This window comes from Miscanthus floridulus, unplaced genomic scaffold (genome assembly GCF_019320115.1).
Source record: "Miscanthus floridulus cultivar M001 unplaced genomic scaffold, ASM1932011v1 fs_735_1_2, whole genome shotgun sequence".
In the NCBI taxonomy this organism is placed as follows: Eukaryota; Viridiplantae; Streptophyta; class Magnoliopsida; order Poales; family Poaceae; genus Miscanthus; species Miscanthus floridulus.
In genome coordinates this window covers 35,166-53,385 of record NW_027097182.1, presented here as the reverse complement: position 1 = coordinate 53,385, position 18,220 = coordinate 35,166, and the positions used below count along the sequence as shown (strand labels likewise).

Genomic DNA, 18,220 nt, shown 5'->3' with positions numbered 1-18,220 from the left:
CACAAACATTTTTCAAGGAGTTAACCACTTAACTTGCCACGCCACTCGATCCTAGCAATGATACAAAGTTAGATCACTCGAGTGGCACTAGATGACCGATATGCAAACAAGTTCGCCTCTCTTGATAGTACGACCATCTATCCTAAACCCAGTCATAAATTTCTTTACACACCTATGACCGGTGAAATAAAATACCCTAGGTTATACCTTTGCCTTGCGCATTCCATTCCATCTCCTCCACTGTTGATGCAACACATGCACCAACATGATCAATAATGATATGATCCACTTCATATCATCACGTGATCATATTGGTTCATCGATCTTGACTTCACTTGCTTTTCACCGTTGCCTTCGTCCATCGGCGCCAAGTCTTGCTCAAGCTTCACCGCCATGCGGTCCATCGCTCCAAAGCCTCCAACTTGCCCTTCACGTTTGCAATCAGGCCATCAAGCCAGTCATGTCTTGATCTTCTCAACCTTGATCACATGACTTAGTGTCATGTCTCATGTGCAATGAGCTCCTTCATCATCACATGTGTGAACTTTGCAACATCTCCGATCCATTTCTACCTCCATGGCATATGTTGCTCACACACATGTACCTGTGGACTAATTACCTATGTATCTCACATAAACACAATTAGTCCACCTAGGATTGTCACTCAATTACTAAAACCAAACAATGACCTTTCACCTGCTCCCCCTGGCGCCGCTCCCCTGCTGCACGAGGGAGAGGGAGAGAGAGAGGGCAGCAGGAGCAGCCACTGAACTCGTCGTCGGCGCGGTCTCAGATGGCCGGGGCGCCCGGGGACGCAGGGTGGTGGCGCCTAGGCGCGCGGAGTGAAGGAGAGGGAGAGCGAGAGAGAAAGGAAAATGGGTCGGGCCAGCCAAATCGTATATGACCCCGTCGCGCGTAAGTCGCTGGCGTGACAGGGCGGGCCCCACGGAACGCCACGCCATCTCCGGTCAACTATGCGTGCCACCGTGGCGCCCCTTGTTGCGCTAGCGCATGTGGCGCGACAAAGTGGTGCAATCACGCCTAAAAGGAATGGATTTGCAAATATATATTTTTAGATTACTATTAAAATATTATTTAAAAAAGGATTAAAAATAAAAAAAAGTCCCTCTTCCGAATCCCCACCTGCGTGAGTCCAGTCTGGCGCTCACAAGGGAAGGGAGGCTGACAGTCACAGTCACAGTCACAGTCACAGGCTGTGGCATTAGTGTCCTTCTCCCTCTCCGGTGTCCGGTCCGGCTCTCCCTGCCCTGTCCTGTCCCTCCCACTCCCAGTTCCAGCGGAGGAGCGGAGAGGAGGGACTACCCTGTGGGTGGGTGTGGGCTGTGGCAGGAGGGCAGCCTTCTCCCCTCCCCTCCTTCCAGACTCTAGTGTAGCGCAGTGCAGTAGGGTTTCGCGTTCCTCCGCACCCATCCTTCCCCGCATCCATCCTCCATGGCCGATCCCGACGAGCTCGGCCGCCGCCTCGCCGCGGTCGCCGTCTCCGAGTCTCCTACTGCCGCCGCGGCTGCGCTGGAGAGCAGCAACAACATCTTCCAGGTGATGCGCGCCGTCGAGGACGCGGAGGCCACCATCCGCCAGCAGGTATCGTAAATCATTCTCTTCCTGCCTCTGCGGCTCTGCTCAAGTGAAGAGAGAGAATCGGCTCCAATTAGAACAAGCGACTCTCTCATCACGTCTCTTCTCTTCTCTTGTATCCCTCTTCAGCTGGAGGAGAACAGCCGGTTGAAGGACGAGCTGATGCTCAAGACGCAGGAGCTCCACAGAATTGTAAGCCCATCCGATTTCCACGCCCTTCCCGATCCAAATCCCCTCCCCTCCACCTTCCCACACTGTCAATCAATCATATATGTCTATATGCTGCATTGCTGCCTGCGCAAACAATCATATGCTGCATTGCAGCACATCATTTTTCTTTATCATGTCATTTCATTTGCCTAATAAGCTACTGTGGTGCCCAAACCAGAGGTCAGAAGCCACAAACCAAGCTTCTTCTCGTGGGATCCATCAGGATCGCGCTCTCGCCGCCCACACAGACACCTCCTCCACTGCTCCCATTGGGACTACCGCTACAGCAGCAGAGGCCTTCAAATGGGGAGCTGGGGAGCCCATGTTGCAGGATGCCGGCATCAAGCACAAGTACCTCGAGGCCACCCAGGCTAATGGAATTCCCCGTAAATCATCAGGGGACCAGAGCGCTCCCGATAGTGCGTTCCCATCTCAGCTATCTACCCCGTCTTCTCGTTCCCTCTCACCAACTAGGTAGGAAGTAGTACATTCCAAATCCAGCCTCTCTTAATATCATACTATCCTGTTTCGTTACCTTCACCAAGCCTTTCCTTGCAGGCACCGCAAAGAACCAGACTATGATTCTAGGCTCAACTTATCCGGACAAGGCGCACTGCCTGTTTCAGACCTCAACTCAAATGTTGTCATCTGGAAGCAGGTATCAACTGTTTACTTTGTCTGTCGGTTGCCATGCTTTTGATTGATTCACTCTTCTTGCTGAGGTGCCTATTTCCTTCCACAGGATCTCCTTGTTAAGGTTAAAGAACAAGAGGAGGAGATTGCACAACTGAGAAGGCATCTCTCTGACTACTCTGTCAAGGTGACCTTGCACAGTAACAATCTTTTTCCTCTAATGTTCTTTCTTCAATCTTTAGTATTTCACTCCTATGTCTTTTCACAGGAGGCCCGAATACTTAATGAGAAACATGTCCTGGAAAAACGCATTGCATATATGCGCATGGTAAACGTTTTATTTATGACGCATCAACTACCACCTTGGAGTTTGTTAAAAAAAACACCTTGGAGTGCATGAGACTATGATTTAACTGTTTTTTTTTCCTTTTTCGTGGGGGCAGGCGTTTGATCAGCAGCAGCAAGATCTGGTTGATGCTGCATCGAAAGCTTTGTCTTACAGACAGGATATTATTGAAGAAAACATCCGTCTTACATATGCATTGCAGGTAACGTTTTCCTGACAGCCATTAGCATATTCTTTCCTCATTTGCTCGCTTTTATTACATACCCCCAAGATACACTTGTGATTAATTCATTTTTCATTGAATTTGCTTTTTGTATACCTTTAGTTTCCATAATAAGCTGCAGCGTTCATACTACTCAATGAATATCCCTTCTTATTTACAAATCAACCTAATTCTGTGCACACGTGTTAAAAGAACTGATTTCTAGTTAATTCACTTCATTATTTTGTGAGAATCTTAAAACTCGACCTGCGGGGGTAAGACAGCCCCAGAGCATTTCGTTAAGAGAAGACATTCTCACGCAGGCTGAGAAACACCCTGAACCCCGGCCCTACCCATACACAGCGGCACCATAGCCCATGTGAAAATGATCATGACCGGGGCCAGACCTTAGACCTGTGCTTCGGTGTGGAACAAACGAGGGGATCTTTTTAACCCCAGTATGAAATTCGCTTCCACGGGGAGTCGAACCCAGGACTTGAGGAGTGCTACTCAAGCCACCTAACCAACTCAGCTAGAGGCCCTTTTGCATTTTGTGAGATTCTTATTTATTCTATTCAGATAAACTAGGTGTGTATGCTGCAATTAGTTTTTGTTATTTTCTTCAAACCTTATTGTCTGGATTTGGTGAAGTAAAATGAAGAATGCTGAGTCTACTTTGTTCCATAGGCAGCGCATCAAGAGAGATCAACATTTGTATCTTCTTTATTGCCTCTTCTATCGGAATATAACCTTCAGCCTCCTGTTCTTGACGCTCAGTCCATTGTTAGCAATCTGAAGGTATGTGCTGCTGTGATTGGTTGCTTGTTTGGCATTGATTAAATGCCCCCTTTTCTATTAAGTGAGCTTGCCCATGGTGAACTGGGGACCTTGTATATTGTTGTACATGGTAAAATTTACTTTTCTTATTGGGATATGTCATACATGCCGAGAGGAAGCTAAACTACCTTATTAGTGAGGCTTATGCCACATTTACAGGGAGTGCTGAACTATACAATCTTCTAAGATATTTTAGATATATAGTATCATTGCTACAGAAGACATATTATTATAATAGTTTCAAAACAATCAAGTGACAGAAGTAAAAAAATCCCTTGATTATTTTTATTTCTTGCTTGGTTGACCTTTCATTTTTCATCGTGTAGGTTCTGTTTAAGCATTTGCAAGAAAAGCTTATTATTACTGAGGTGAGTCACATTCGTCCTTGTTAATGTGTATTTTGTGAAAGAAGAGCTAGTACAAACCTGCTGCCTGGACATTGGTGTTGTTATGCTTGCCAAGCATTGAGAAAGTTGGATGTTGCAGGAGAAGCTGAAGGAATCACAATACCAGATTGCTCCTTGGCATGCTGAATCTTCAAATAATACAAGTGCTGCTGCACAGTCACCTTCTCATACTCCTGGAAATGCATTGGTTTGTTCGATATGGCACTATGCTTGCTTTTCATCATATATTTCTTGGAATGCATGCATGATTGTAGATTCTAACGTCCATCACATTTCTCAGAGCAAAGCCAACCTTGACATTGTGCCCCAGCAAGCATACTCTCATGTACAGTCTCCAGCTTCTCCTGTTCGAGCTAGGCGTGACTGGGATTTGTTAGGGAATGAAAATCGTCAGGTCATTCGAAGTGAGGTTGCCACAACAAGTGCAGAGCATGATAATGTTGGAAGGACCTCTCCTTCAACCAGGTTGCTGGTGGTTACTTTAAAAATTCAATAGGATATGTTTTTCGCTATTCTTTGCCGTTTCACAATTACAGTTATTTCACTATGTACTTTCCATTTTTGCCGCATGATGAAAATCTTAATAACTTTTCTACAGTATTTTGAAACCATTTCTCCAATTATGATTGTTCTAGCATTATCTAGCACTCTATTACCATTTTATTTTGTTACTATCATTTACTTTCTTGCTCTTTGTTACACGTGACCCTTGTTGGTTTGTGAACTGAAGGCCTTGTTGTTGCATTACTGGTCAGCCTTTTGAAAGTTTTTTTTTTCTACAGCACAGATTCTATTATGTCAAACAAAATAAGAATGTGGGTGCAAACTAGTTATTTAGAAAATTAATGTGCTGCTTTTAAAGTGTTGAGAAGTGTAAAAGTGAAGGCAGAGTTGTCGTAGTGGAAAAGTGAATAGGCCTTGGAGTTTGCTTAAGCCCCATATTTACAAAGAAGCAAAATATTCTTGTTATTGAAATAACTATGGTAATGACCTACCGTTCAAAAGGTTTTTATACCAATGTGTCAACCTCCCCCTGTCCCTCTTTTTTTTTCCCTCCCTTCTGAGCTGTTTTCCTTCTTATGAGTGTGGGTGGTGGTGGCAGTGTACTTTCAAACAGGAACATGAAGAATGAAATTTGGTTGTTTCTCACTGGCTTCTAACGTTCTGCAGCAACCATAACATGAAGGATGTCCCTCAAGGAACTGACCATGATTCCCGTGCTGTTCTATTTAACATTGAATCCAAGGATCAAAACCCATCATTCAAGGACCTTGTTAGGAGTGATGCCTCGGAAAATCTCGAGGGAGCTGAAGCCCAAGTTCCACAAGAAACTTCTGCACAGTGGGATTCTGGAGGCTCACCTAATTTGGCATCTGGTCTTGATGATGCAAATCCACCATACCCTTATCTTCCTACTGTCCTTGAGGAGCCTAGTTCTTCTTTTTCTGAAGGTGTTGCATCTTTAAATCCATGCATTTGCCTACTATATTACCTCAGCTATGATGGTGAACAGCATTTTTATGAATGGGCAGTTGCAGAGGATGATCCGCTGCCAGCCATAGATGGGCTGCGAATCACAGGTGAAGCCTTTCCTGGAAGAGAACTTCAAGCAAGTGGGTACTCCATCCATGGAACCACAAGCTGTAATTTTGAGGTGTGCACTATTGCCTTTGTTATCCACGCGGCTTAAATATTCCACTAAATTCTTCTATATTCATGAATCTTTTCAGTTTTGTGTTTTCATTATAATATGCATTTTTTGCAAATTCTTTTTGTACTCACAGTGGGTGCGCCATTTGGACGATGGATCAGTAAATTTCATAGAAGGTACCTTTTCTTGTAATGCAACAACAACAACAACAACAACAAAGCCTTTAAGTCCCAAACAAGTTGGGGTAGGCTAGAGTTGAAACCCAACAGAAGCAATCAAGGTTCAGGCACATGAATAGCTGTCTTCCAAGCACTCCTATCTAAGGCTAAGTCTTTGGGTATATTCCATCCTTTCAAGTCTCCTTTTATTGCCTCTACCCAAGTCAACTTCGGTCTTCCTCTGCCTCTCTTCACGTTACTATCCTGACTTAGGATTCCACTACGCACCGGTGCATCTGGAGGTCTCCGTTGCACATGTCCAAACCATCTCAACCGGTGTTGGACAAGCTTTTCTTCAATTGGCGCTACCCCTAATCTCTCACGTATATCATCGTTCCGAACTCGATCCCTTCTTGTATGACCGCAAATCCAACGCAACATACGCATTTCCGCGACACTTAGCTGTTGAATATGTCGTCTTTTCGTAGGCCAACATTCTGCACCATACAACATAGCAGGTCTAATCGTCGTCCTATAAAACTTGCCTTTTAGCTTCTGTGGTACCCTTTTGTCACATAGGACACCAGACGCTTGCCGCCACTTCATCCACCCTGCTTTGATTCTATGGCTAACATCTTCATCAATATCCCCGTCCCTCTGTAGCATTGATCCTAAATATCGAAAGGTATCCTTCCTAGGCACTACTTGACCTTCCAAACTAACATCTTCCTCCTCTCGAGTAGTAGTGCCGAAGTCACATCTCATATACTCAGTTTTAGTTCTACTAAGTCTAAAACCTTTGGACTCCAAAGTCTCCCGCCATAACTCCAGTTTCTGATTCACTCCTGTCCGGCTTTCATCAACTAGCACTACATCGTCCGCGAAAAGCATACACCAAGGGATGTCTCCTTGTATGTCCCTTGTGACCTCATCCATCACTAAAGCAAACAAATAAGGGCTCAAAGCTGACCCTTGATGTAGTCCTATCCTAATCGGGAAGTCATCCGTGTCTCCATCACTTGTTCGAACTCTAGTCACAACATTGCTGTACATGTCCTTAATGAGCCCGACGTACTTCGTTGGGACTTTATGTTTGTCCAACGCCCACCACATAACATTTCTTGGTATTTTATCATAAGCCTTCTCCAAGTCAATAAAAACCATGTGTAGGTCCTTCTTCTTCTCCCTATACCGCTCCATAACTTGTCTTATTAAGAAAATGGCTTCCATGGTTGACCTTCCGGGCATGAAACCAAATTGGTTCATAGAGACCCGCGTTATTGCTCTCAAGCGATGCTCGATAACTCTCTCCCATAGCTTCATAGTATGGCTCATCAACTTAATTCCTCGGTAATTTGTACAACTTTGAATATCCCCTTTATTCTTGTAGATCGGTACCAATATACTTCTCCTCCACTCATCAGGCATCTTGTTCGATCGAAAAATATGGTTGAACAGCTTGGTTAACCATACTACAGCTATGTCCCCGAGGCATCTCCACACCTCGATTGGGATACCATCCGGTCCCATCGCCTTACCTCCTTTCATCCTTTTCAACGCCTCTCTGACCTCAGATTCTTGGATTCTCCGCACAAAGCGCCTATTGGTGTCATCAAAAGAGTCATCCAACTGAAAGGTTGTGTCCATATTCTCACAATTGAACAATTTGTCAAAATATTCTTGCCATCGATGTCGGATCTCATCCTCCTTTACCAAGAGATGCTCCCTTTCATCCTTAATGCACTTAACTTGGTTGAAGTCCTGTGTCTTTCTCTCACGAACCCTAGCCATCCTATAAATGTCATTCTCTCCTTCCTTCGTACTCAAATGTTGGTAAAGATCCTCGTACGCTCTACCCTTTGCCACACTTACAGCTCGCTTTGCAGTCTTCTTTGCCACCTTATACTTCTCTATGTTGTCCACACTCCTGTCATGGTACAAGCGTCTATAGCATTCTTTCTTCTCCTTAATAGCCCTTTGGACTTCCTCGTTCCACCACCAAGTATCTTTAGCCTCACGTCCCCTTCCTTTGGTTACTCCACACACCTCTGAGGCTACATTCTGAATGTTGGTTGCCATCTTGTCCCACATATTGTTTATGTCGTCTTCTTCCTTCCAAGAGCCCCCTTTGATAACCCTTTCCCTAAATACCTCTGACGTCTCCCCTTTCAGTTTCCACCACTTTGTTCTTTCAATCTTAGCTTGTTTATCCCTACGGGCACGCATCTGAAAACGAAAATCTGCCACCAAAAGCTTATGTTGAGAAACAACACACTCCCCTGGTATCACCTTGCAATCCAAGCATGCTCGTTTGTCCTTTCTTCTTGCGAGGACAAAGTCAATCTGACTACAGTGTTGTCCGCTACTGAAGGTCACTAGATGAGATTCTCTCTTTCTAAAGAAAGTGTTGGCAAAGGGTATACCATTGAAGCTTTGGAACTCACATTTTCTGTTTGCTGCAGGTGCACGGCAGCCCACCTATTTAGTAACTGCTGATGATGTGGACTCTGTACTAGCAATTGAAGTCCAGCCTCTGGATGACAGAAAAAGAAAGGTATATCTTCACATCAAGTGCTGGCCATTCTTAAATGGCATTATATTCTTAATTTTTCTTGGATTCGATAGTCGATAGCTTGGTCAGTTTTTTTCGTACTTTTATATTAGATTAGATGGTGGGCACCTGTTTGTTGTGTTATTCTAGGCCTCACACTAGTGACTTCTACCGCATAGTGTATGCTGAGAAGCAAATGGCTAAAAGTACTGCCCATTTGTCGATTTTTGAGAACCTGAGAGGCAGTTTTTTGATCTTGTTGAAATTGCAATAACAGGAAGATGGCAAGGGCTGTTTGAATTTATGTTGTATGTTATTTTTTTGTTAGATTAAAGAAATGTTAAAGGATAAAAGTGAGCTAACTCTACTGTTTGGGAAAAACATATGCAGATGTGGTTTAGGTTAGAATTCATACCACGGCTCATTAGTTATATGCTGGTAGGGTGCTAACACATAGTTCATGGTTTGAAAACTTTACATTAGACGGTTATTACTGAGTTGGGTGATGGAACCTCTTGCAACAACAACAACAACAAAGCCTTTAAGTCCCAAACAAGTTAGGGTAGGCTAGAGTTGAAACCCAGCAGAAGCCATCAAGGTTCAGGCACGTGAATAGCTGTTTTCGAAACACTCCTATCTAAGGCTAAGTCTTTGGGTATATTCCATCCTTATGATGGAACCTCTTGATTTATCTAAAATTTTTTCTCTTGTTGTAGGGGGAGATTGTGAAGGTTTATGCTAATGATCAAAGAAAAATTACATGTGGTGAGTTTTCTAAGAGCGTTTGTTCTTTAAGTAGTGGACACAATCTTTTTCTTTTCTTTCATTTGCACCTTGTATGTTTTAAAAAATGATTGGGTATCTGAGCTCCATTTCTTCTTGAGCTGTCAGTATGAGAGAAGAACCATGTCATGGTGTAGAAGGGTTTCTTTTGGCTTATTAGATATGTCTCAGTATCTGAGTAACTCTTATTTGTGCAGATCCTGAAACCAAGGAACATATTAAGAAAATTCTCTCTATGGGACATGTGTCTTATGAAGTTCTATTACCTGTATGTCCTCTATTCTTCTCAAATGGTCTTCCAAGAGCACTCTCTCTACACCTTTCCATTGTCATAAAACCCTGTGAACATCAAACTATTCTGCAGGTTAGATTTTTAGATATGTGGGAACCAGCTGTCTTGGCAATAAAGAGGGAAGGTTACAGTGTTAAGTGTAATGGACAGCGTGGTGTCGTCGTTACAGAGAAATTCCAGCAAGCGATGACCGTATGGTTTCCAAAATCATTGTCCTTAAAATCACTCTGTTTGTGTGATGCTTCATCTTTTTTTTTTTGAAAAAAATGTCTTGGGATTTGTAACCATCTTTTTTTTTTCAGTGGTCTCAATGTTCAGAGCATTTGGAACTCTGAATAACCAATGTGTATGAATATATGGTCCTGTGTTTCGTATTTATTTATGTGATAAAAATGTTTGTTTTCTTTGTAGCCTAAGTTGTATAAATTTTATCTTGTTTGCTATTTTATACTTGGTCATATAGAATTGCGTGAAACTTAAACTATGGAAAAAAATATCGTCGTTTGGTTGTTTTCATGTGTATCCCTGAAATGAAGCCGTGGCGTTAGCACGGGCACTATACTAGTATAAATTAGTTGCATGAAATTGTACCAGATATGTCATCTCAATCTTCCATCATGGTGAACTTAGTATGTTTAGCAATATCTTATACTGAAAAGGTGGCTGTAGGTGCATCCCTCTTTGTAGAGAAATGTAAGGTTCATCTTGGAGACCACACACAGAAGCTACATTTTGTTGTGAAAGGAAATAGTATTAGTTAGTTTTTCTTTGGTTTGGCCATGTCCAAAGGAGACCTCCAGAGGCACCAGTGTATTGTGGAGTCCTAAGCCAAGCTAATAATATGAGGGGTAGAGGAAGACCGAAATTGACGTGGGGGGAGGCAATAAAAAGAGATTTGAAAGCTTGGGATATATCTAGAGATCTATGTTTGAATAGGAGTGCTTGGAAAACAGCTATTGAAGTGCCTGAACCGTGACTTAGGGCTCTGGGTGGGTTTCAACTCTAGCCTACCCCAACTTGTTTGGGACTGAAAGGTTATGTTGTTGTTGTTGAAGTTTTTCTTTATGCTTTCAGTATTTCAGGTTCTGGGTTCTCCAGGGTTTCATTCCTTTTTTTGTATGTATAGTGATCTAGAACTTATCTTGTACAATCTTTGCAGATCAATATCCCATTTGGGCGTCCTACTGAGTTCTCAATTGTGTCCACTGATGGTGCTGAGTACAATTTAAAGCCTGCAGAAAATGCCCCGTGAGTTTCATGCTAACCACTGTGACTATTTGTTGTGGTAGTAGTATATTGCAATTGTCTTCTGAAGTTTTGATGCGTCAAGTTACAACTGAAAGCATGTCAGAATCCATTCGTGTGGCTTCCCCTGATCTCTAGTTTTTCCACAACTCGAATCCAGCTACAGTGTGCTCCTAGTAGTCAATTGCTTCTGTGCTTGGTTGACTGCATGACATCTGTTATTATTGTTACGCTTGCATTTGTGGCAGTTATTTTAGAGTGATGGCCTAGGCCATAAAAATGGCAGAACACAGAGATGCTAACTGTTTTTTTAATATAAAAAAAATCCAGATCACGAGATGCCATTGTTCTAATACTAAGGCTATTCAGAATGAAGGTACAGTTGCATTTCTCACTGATTTTTTAGGCTTAGATGTTTATTTGTAATGCGTCGATGATGAGTCAGGAATTTCTGTGATTGCAGGCTGTTGAGAAGAGTAAGGGAAGAAGAAAGGGCATCTTCTTCAAGTAGTTTGTAGTAGTATTAGGTAGTGGCATGGCAGGTTGACTGTATCTATTACCTACTATGTTTTTGCGGTTCATGTATGTAGAAGGAAAGAGTGAGTTGTCTCCATGCTTCTGTGTGCTAGTATCTGTAAAGTTCCGATTCGATTCGATTAGATTCAATTGGTACTGTACCCAGTTTTTTTTAATTGTTTGTTTGTTTTCTTGTAAAGAGGGATGAATTCATTTTTCAATCTTATGTATGCATCCCGTTTCATTGGCCTGACGTAACTTACTGCCTCCTTGCCAGTTGCATACACAGCTTAGGCAGCCTAACCTTTTGTGTTGGTTCGTTTGGTCAGATTGTAGATTTGACGGGTCTTGTGCTGCCGTAAAGCAGAAGCAATTCAGATAGATTACCCCAGCTAAATTGGTGGGTGCCCCACGACACAAAGCGCAGAGTGGCAATTCATCATTGTGTCTAGCTGAGTGCATCCATCCAATGATCCCAATCACTCACCCTCTACCTCTAGCTAAGGAGGTTGCAATTCATATCTCTCTCGCTCTTTTTAGTCACGGTACATGTAGATGCTTGTAACAATGTACGCAGACTTGTGTTTATAAGACCACTTCTGAAAGACTAAATCATGTTAAAGCTTGACTTTGTGGGAGGAAATCTGTCAAATTTATTCCGGTGAGCTTCAATCTCTTTTATCTAGCGAGGTTAGGGTTTTGAGATGACCTTTCTCTAGCCAGGGATTGTTTGGTTCCACGCATGCCGAGGTGTCGCCTCACCAAAAAAAAAAAAAAAACTTTAGCAATGTTGGCTAATTGGACCAGGCATTTGGTCAGGTACCAATCTTTGGTAAGATTTTTCTCACTGAAGAAGCTCCAGTTCACTTCCTTACCAAAGCCTGGTAAATCCAATGCATCACAATACTAAAATACTAAATTGGAGCATCTCTGAGAGTATTTCTAAAATGTCATTTTTATATTTTTGTACGTTTAGAAAAAAAATAAAACAAAAAATTTTAGTTAGAAGAAAGGAGGGCAGAACATAGAGGCTTCATAAATTTACATTCCGCTGATGGCAGGCAAGTGAGGAAAATATTGGTCTTTTTTGTGAGTTGAGTTGTTTATGTGAATCGCTATGAGAGTGCAGTGAACTATTTTTGAAGTTAGAGATGCTATGTGTCATATAATATTGGCTCACAGGGAATTCTCTCATATTAGAGATGCTATGTGTCATATAATGTATTTGATGCAAAATGTAAATATTATATTTGTTTTACCATTATAAAATTTTCATTTTTAATCTAATAGGACTAAACTACCTATTACAAAGAGTTCAGCCAAGTTGTAATTACATGACAAACATCTGGTGGGAGACAACAGAAGTGAAGCTTAACTTCACTTATAAAGCGTTGTTTCCAAGCCGCAGGAGAAGGAGCCCGGTTGTTAAAGATATAGTCATTCCGCTCTTTTTTTTAATTATAAAAAATCAAATTTTTGGCAACAAAAATCCTAAAGCAAGATACATACATTTTAGGAAATGGCTGGTCATCCATTTTGTAAAACTTGTTTGGCAGGTGTATGGAATGGAAGTAGAGTGGGGAGGAGGCACGGTGGTCGAATCCAACACAGGCGGCTGGCTGAAAAAGCGGCTGATGCTGATGCTGATGTTTATTTATTATGAGAGAAAAACATTATTAGGGGGTGTTTGGTTGCCCCTCCTAAATTTTAGTCGCTGTCTCATCGGATGTTTGGACACATGCATAGAGTATTAAATATAGACTAATTACGAAACTAATTACATAGTTTGCGACTAATTTGCGAGACGAATCTGTTGAGCCTAATTAGGCCATGATTTGACAATGTTTTGCTACAGTAAACATATGCTAATGATGGATTAATTACTGCTTAAAAAATTCGTCTAGTGGAATACTGACGGATTATGTAATTTATTTTTTTTATTAGTATCCGAACATCTCATATAATATTCTCCTAACACATCTCCTAAATTTTAATAGCTAGATCCAAACACCCGATTATTTCACTGAAACGGGCACAAACGCTGGCAAACCCCACAGGGCCACAGGCAAGAGCAGAGCAGAGCAGGTCACAGCACAGCACAGCACGGGGGGCACGGCAGTGAAGCAGTGGTCCAAGTCCAACGACCGGACGGCCCCCGGCGGCACCCAGTGGAAGCGGAAGGGGGAATCATCGTCCACTCCCAACTCCTCCCCACTGACCGCTGGCTGCTCTGCTGCCGCCACTTCTACGCTCCTCCAATCTCTCTTTCTCCTTCCCTTGGATTCGTTTCAGCTCCTGAGACTGAAATTGGATGCTGGCAGTGGCAGGATCAGCCGAGCCGAGCCGTGCTCCCCTGAGTTCCATTTCCGCCATGAGATGAATTGGAGGAGCAACCGTCCTCCCCAGATTCCTCGATCCTCGTCTTCCTCTCTCTATGCTTGGCTTGCCTTTGCTTCAACTTGCACACCATTCATTTCGATTTCTTTGGTGGCGTCCGGCGTCCGCAAGTCACAAGTCAAGTCCGCCTCCCGTCCCTCCTCTGTCCCTCGTCAAAGCAACTAAGCAAGCAAGCAAGCAAAAGTGGTGCGGTGCCATCAGAGTAAGCAAGCTCCCATTTTTCCTTCCTTCCTATTCCTATACTAGTAGTAGCAGCATCCATCGTATTGCCATGTCCGGCGACACCGCCGCCACGACGGGGACAGGCACCACCAAGTCCAACCACCACCTCTCCCTCTCAAGAGCCTGATTGGTTCATGGCCTCCGCCCCCACCACTGCCGGGGCCGCCTCTTCTCCGTCACCGGCGTCCTCGCGGCCCACTGCCACACCGGCCGACACCGCTGCGACGCCACCGGCCGCGCCCCCGCCCCTCACCTCTCCCCCACCCGCCGCTCCTCCACCCTCCTCCCACTCCCACTTGCAGCCGCCTGGGCCTCCTCGACATACGGCTCCTCCTCCTCCAAGGCCACCGCTGCTCTCGCCCCCTCCAACGTCCCCGACGCCGTCTGCCGCTCCGACGCGCTCGCTCTCTCCGCCAGCGTCCCCGGCCCCTGCATCACCTCCTTCCAACTCTCCTCCGCCATCAGCACCACCACCGACTAGACACAGGACATTGCCTACGCCTGCCATTGCAGTTGACCCGGCCCACTCCGGCGCCGTCAAGAACCCAAGTTCGAACAAGTCGTCCAGCCCAGGTGCGCCGTCCAGGAGCCCAGCTCCTTTTGGCGGCCTTGGTAATGGTGTTGTCATAGCCATCGCTGCTGGGGTGGTCGCCCTGCTTGTACTTAGCCTCCTAGTCACAGCAGTTTGGTTCAACAACAAGCGCAAGAGGAAGCAAATGAATGGTTACAGAGCTGGTTTCATGTCCCCTACCTCGCCTTTTTCTTCGCAGCAACCTTCGGGTATTTTGTTTCTCACTTCTCCTATATATATATATATATATATATATATATATATATATCATGTCATTGTTGTTCATGCAAGATGCAATTTTGTCATTGTTTGACTGTAGGAAAAAAATATGAATTATCTTTTGGAGTTGTCCTTTTAATTGTACTAGCTGATTGTGTAAGATTGTTGCCTGAAAATTTTCTGCATTTAGCTTAATACAGTATGCAGCTCTTCCGAATAGCTAGCAACACGGCCACTGATACCAATCTTCCCGCTTCCTTCAGGTGAATCTGCAAATGTAGGATCGTCAGTTGATCCTTCTGTCCATACCAAGTATAGCGCCGGGAGCCCCAGGCTGAAACAATGCTTGTCGGATATCAGCATGGGCAACTCCAGGTTCTTCTCATATGACGAGCTGTATCAGATTACTGATGGTTTCTCAGCTCAGAGGCTGCTAGGGGAAGGAGGCTTTGGGTCGGTGTACAAGGGCCGCCTGCCAGATGGTAAACATGTCGCCATTAAACGACTAAAGGATGGTGGCGGACAAGGGGAACGCGAGTTCCAGGCTGAAGTCGAGATAATTAGCCGTGTGCATCACCGTCATTTGGTTTCCCTTGTGGGATACTGCATTTTCAATGACCAAAGGTTACTTGTATATGACTTTGTTCCTAATAACACGCTGCATTATCATCTTCACGGTATGTTAGAGCCTCTTTCTAATCTTTTACAAGAGCATTCCCATCTTCTGCCAGTAAAAAACTGAATTGAACTGCAATCGCAGGACACGGAATGCCTGTGTTAGAGTGGTCCATGCGAGTTAAAATTGCTGCAGGTGCTGCTCGTGGAATTGCTTATCTACACGAAGATTGTAGTGTTCCTTCCTACTTCTCGTTTTCTTTGCAATGTTCATTTACATCTATTTTGTGTGTTAATTGTTAAACACTTTCCTTTGTATCCATTTGCAGGCCATCTGAGGATAATTCATCGAGACATCAAGTCCTCAAACATTTTGTTGGATAACAATTTTGAGGCAAAGGTAACTACATTCACTAAATGAGCCTAAGTGTTTCTCACAATATACCTAGCAATTTGTATTGGTTTTCTGATTGGATGCCATCCACGAATTGTAGGTTGCTGATTTTGGTCTTGCGAGGTTGGCTTTGGATGCTGTAACCCATGTAACAACCCGTGTTATGGGAACATTTGGGTGGGTCAAGTGCTGTCATATCTCAGAAAGTTCATCAATATATGACATAACCATACAGAATTCATGGCTGGATTTTTTTCTTTTCCAGGTACATGGCTCCGGAGTATGCCTCAAGTGGCAAACTGACTGACAGATCAGATGTATTCTCTTTTGGTGTAGTTTTGTTAGAGCTTATTACCGGTCAAAAACCTGTTGATGCATCGAGACCACTAGGTGACGAGAGCCTCGTCGAGTGGGTGAGTTTTATCAAAGAGCTTATATTTGCTTAAAGCCTGGTGATGTTCCTAGAGCACCTTTGTTGACTATGATTTTTGGGAGTTTCTTTTATTGGGTAGCATAAGCTTTGTTCCCAGCAAGTGTTTGTTGGCACCGTATATTCAATTTTGGATTGCAGTATACTCGTATATACATGAACTGATGTCACGGTAGGCATATGTCTTGAGGGAGGATAGAGAATTGCTCATGATGCCTGTAACGGCATAAGTAGCTAGAACTTGTCAATGTTGAAGAACTACTGCACCATGAATATGTTGTATGCCTGAGAACTTGTTGGTTGACTTCCTTTTCCCAATTATTTTCAGTCTAGGCCATTGCTTTCTCGAGCCCTGGATACAGGCGATTTGGGAGGGTTGGTTGACCCCAGGCTTGAGATGAATTTGAATGAGGTGGAGATGTTCCACATGATCGAGGCTGCTGCAGCCTGCATTCGGCACTCGGCATCAAGGAGGCCCAGAATGAGCCAGGTACTTAAAAGTAAAAGCAAGCAGTCTTGTGGTTTTGGCGTTGGTCCCTAGTTCATTGTTCATTCATGAAGCCGAATTGAAGATGACATTTGCGTTGTTTCAAACTCAAATTCAGGTGGTGCGAGTTCTTGAGAGCTCAGCGGACATTGACCTAACAAATGGCGTTCAGCCTGGGCAAAGCCAGCTCTTCAACGTGGCCAACACGGCGGAGATAAGGATGTTCCGGCGGATGGTGGCCGGTGCGCAAGATGACGACAGCTCCGACTTGACACAATACGATTGGAGCAGAGGTAGTGACGCCGCCCCGAGTTCCAGGATCCTTGTAAGTTGTAACGATGGCCTTGTTGCTTTCTGACTCTGCCTGTAGAGACTTGTGTTGGTTAATCGATTAGGGAATTTAGTTCAGGTGGCTGTATCGAGTGAAAGTTGGTTCCCTGACCGGCCGGCCTTATTCTTTAGGAGAAATCAAAGTGATGTGTTGTGTGTAGAGAAGATTTCACTGGTGGCGTAGTGTTTGTTTTTTTCTTTTTTTTTCTTTCTCTGTATGAAGGAAGAAGAGGTTGGCAGTTCATGCAGATTTTTTAGACAGTCAAGGTCAAGGACATGGCAATTGAAGCATTGTTGAATGAGACGTGACAGGCAGGCATCTTTCAGCCTGTCTGTTTCTGTAGCCAAAGACACGGAAATGAATTGTTCAACCTCCTGACATTTTAGTCTCTTTCTCGAGTCAGTCTGAACCAACAATTCTTCCGTTCCGTTGATGGCGCCGCGGTTGCCGTCCCAACTCGCCTAACTAATGATAAGGATGACGATTAGATTATGGTCGGTGAAATGAATGTTCTTCTTCTTTCTTTCCTGGTCGTCTTCTAGATACTAGAATAGCAGCAGGGCAAAACTGACAGGGATAGCTCAGGAAACACGGAAAATGCCCTTTGAATTCAGGCCCCACTCCCCCCAAAGAGCAGACATCAGTTTTGACCGTGTGCATCAGGAAAGGACGACGAAATGTTTAGTTCTTCATCATCATCATGATGACAGTCAGGTCAATTTAGGAAGCGCAACCGGCTTTCCTTTCCACCGTGTCCATTCGTTTCAGTTGCCACGTGATTCATGTGATCTGTTCCACTTCATTATCGGCCATGATTCATGTTGGTACATTTCAGTTGCCTCGTGATTTATGTAAAGTTGGGTTCATACCGTTGCGATGCACAAAATAACTGAGAGCCTAAAAAACTAACTTATTTGGATCCTTGGAATCTATGAAAAAGATGACTCGGAGAATCTAAAAGAAATGACAAATTTTGGTCACAGACATAGTAGAAATCTAGTATTTGCTAATACACACCGCTAATCAGAAATTTTGTCTGGTACCATTACAAAAGCGTGTATCTTTGCCACAAGACACCATACTGATTATTTTATTAATTTCTTGTATATGTGGAGATAGAAGGTGGA

The 18,220-nt window shown here is 43.8% G+C and overlaps 2 protein-coding genes across 3 annotated transcripts; both read left to right on the top strand.

The window, feature by feature from the left end:
* The first annotated feature begins 1,210 nt into the window (after positions 1 to 1,210).
* On the top strand, positions 1,211 to 11,680 carry LOC136532871 (uncharacterized). 2 transcript variants are annotated; one of them, XM_066525452.1, is made up of 21 exons: positions 1,217 to 1,602; positions 1,726 to 1,788; positions 1,985 to 2,280; positions 2,365 to 2,464; positions 2,549 to 2,626; positions 2,708 to 2,767; positions 2,883 to 2,987; positions 3,675 to 3,785; positions 4,151 to 4,192; positions 4,311 to 4,418; positions 4,512 to 4,696; positions 5,402 to 5,682; positions 5,764 to 5,885; positions 6,016 to 6,058; positions 8,503 to 8,594; positions 9,308 to 9,356; positions 9,572 to 9,642; positions 9,739 to 9,858; positions 10,826 to 10,914; positions 11,242 to 11,287; positions 11,375 to 11,680. In XM_066525452.1, the coding sequence occupies exons 1-21, from the start codon at positions 1,453 to 1,455 to the stop codon at positions 11,420 to 11,422; spliced, it is 2,259 nt and encodes a 752-aa protein (XP_066381549.1). In that variant the 5' UTR covers positions 1,217 to 1,452; the 3' UTR covers positions 11,423 to 11,680. The 2 variants fall into 2 exon arrangements, with proteins under 2 accessions (XP_066381548.1, XP_066381549.1); XM_066525451.1 differs by lacking the exons at positions 8,503 to 8,594; positions 9,308 to 9,356; positions 9,572 to 9,642; ... (2 more) ...; positions 11,242 to 11,287; positions 11,375 to 11,680 and having other exon boundaries at positions 1,211 to 1,602; positions 5,770 to 5,885; positions 6,016 to 6,152.
* Positions 11,681 to 13,508: 1,828 nt separating this feature from the next.
* On the top strand, positions 13,509 to 17,480 carry LOC136532872 (proline-rich receptor-like protein kinase PERK8). The gene is made up of 8 exons (XM_066525453.1): positions 13,509 to 14,826; positions 15,100 to 15,513; positions 15,597 to 15,683; positions 15,781 to 15,851; positions 15,946 to 16,022; positions 16,111 to 16,258; positions 16,604 to 16,765; positions 16,881 to 17,480. Exons 1-8 carry the CDS (start codon positions 14,181 to 14,183, stop codon positions 17,118 to 17,120), a joined length of 1,845 nt encoding a protein of 614 aa, XP_066381550.1. The 5' UTR covers positions 13,509 to 14,180; the 3' UTR covers positions 17,121 to 17,480.
* Positions 17,481 to 18,220: the final 740 nt, after the last annotated feature.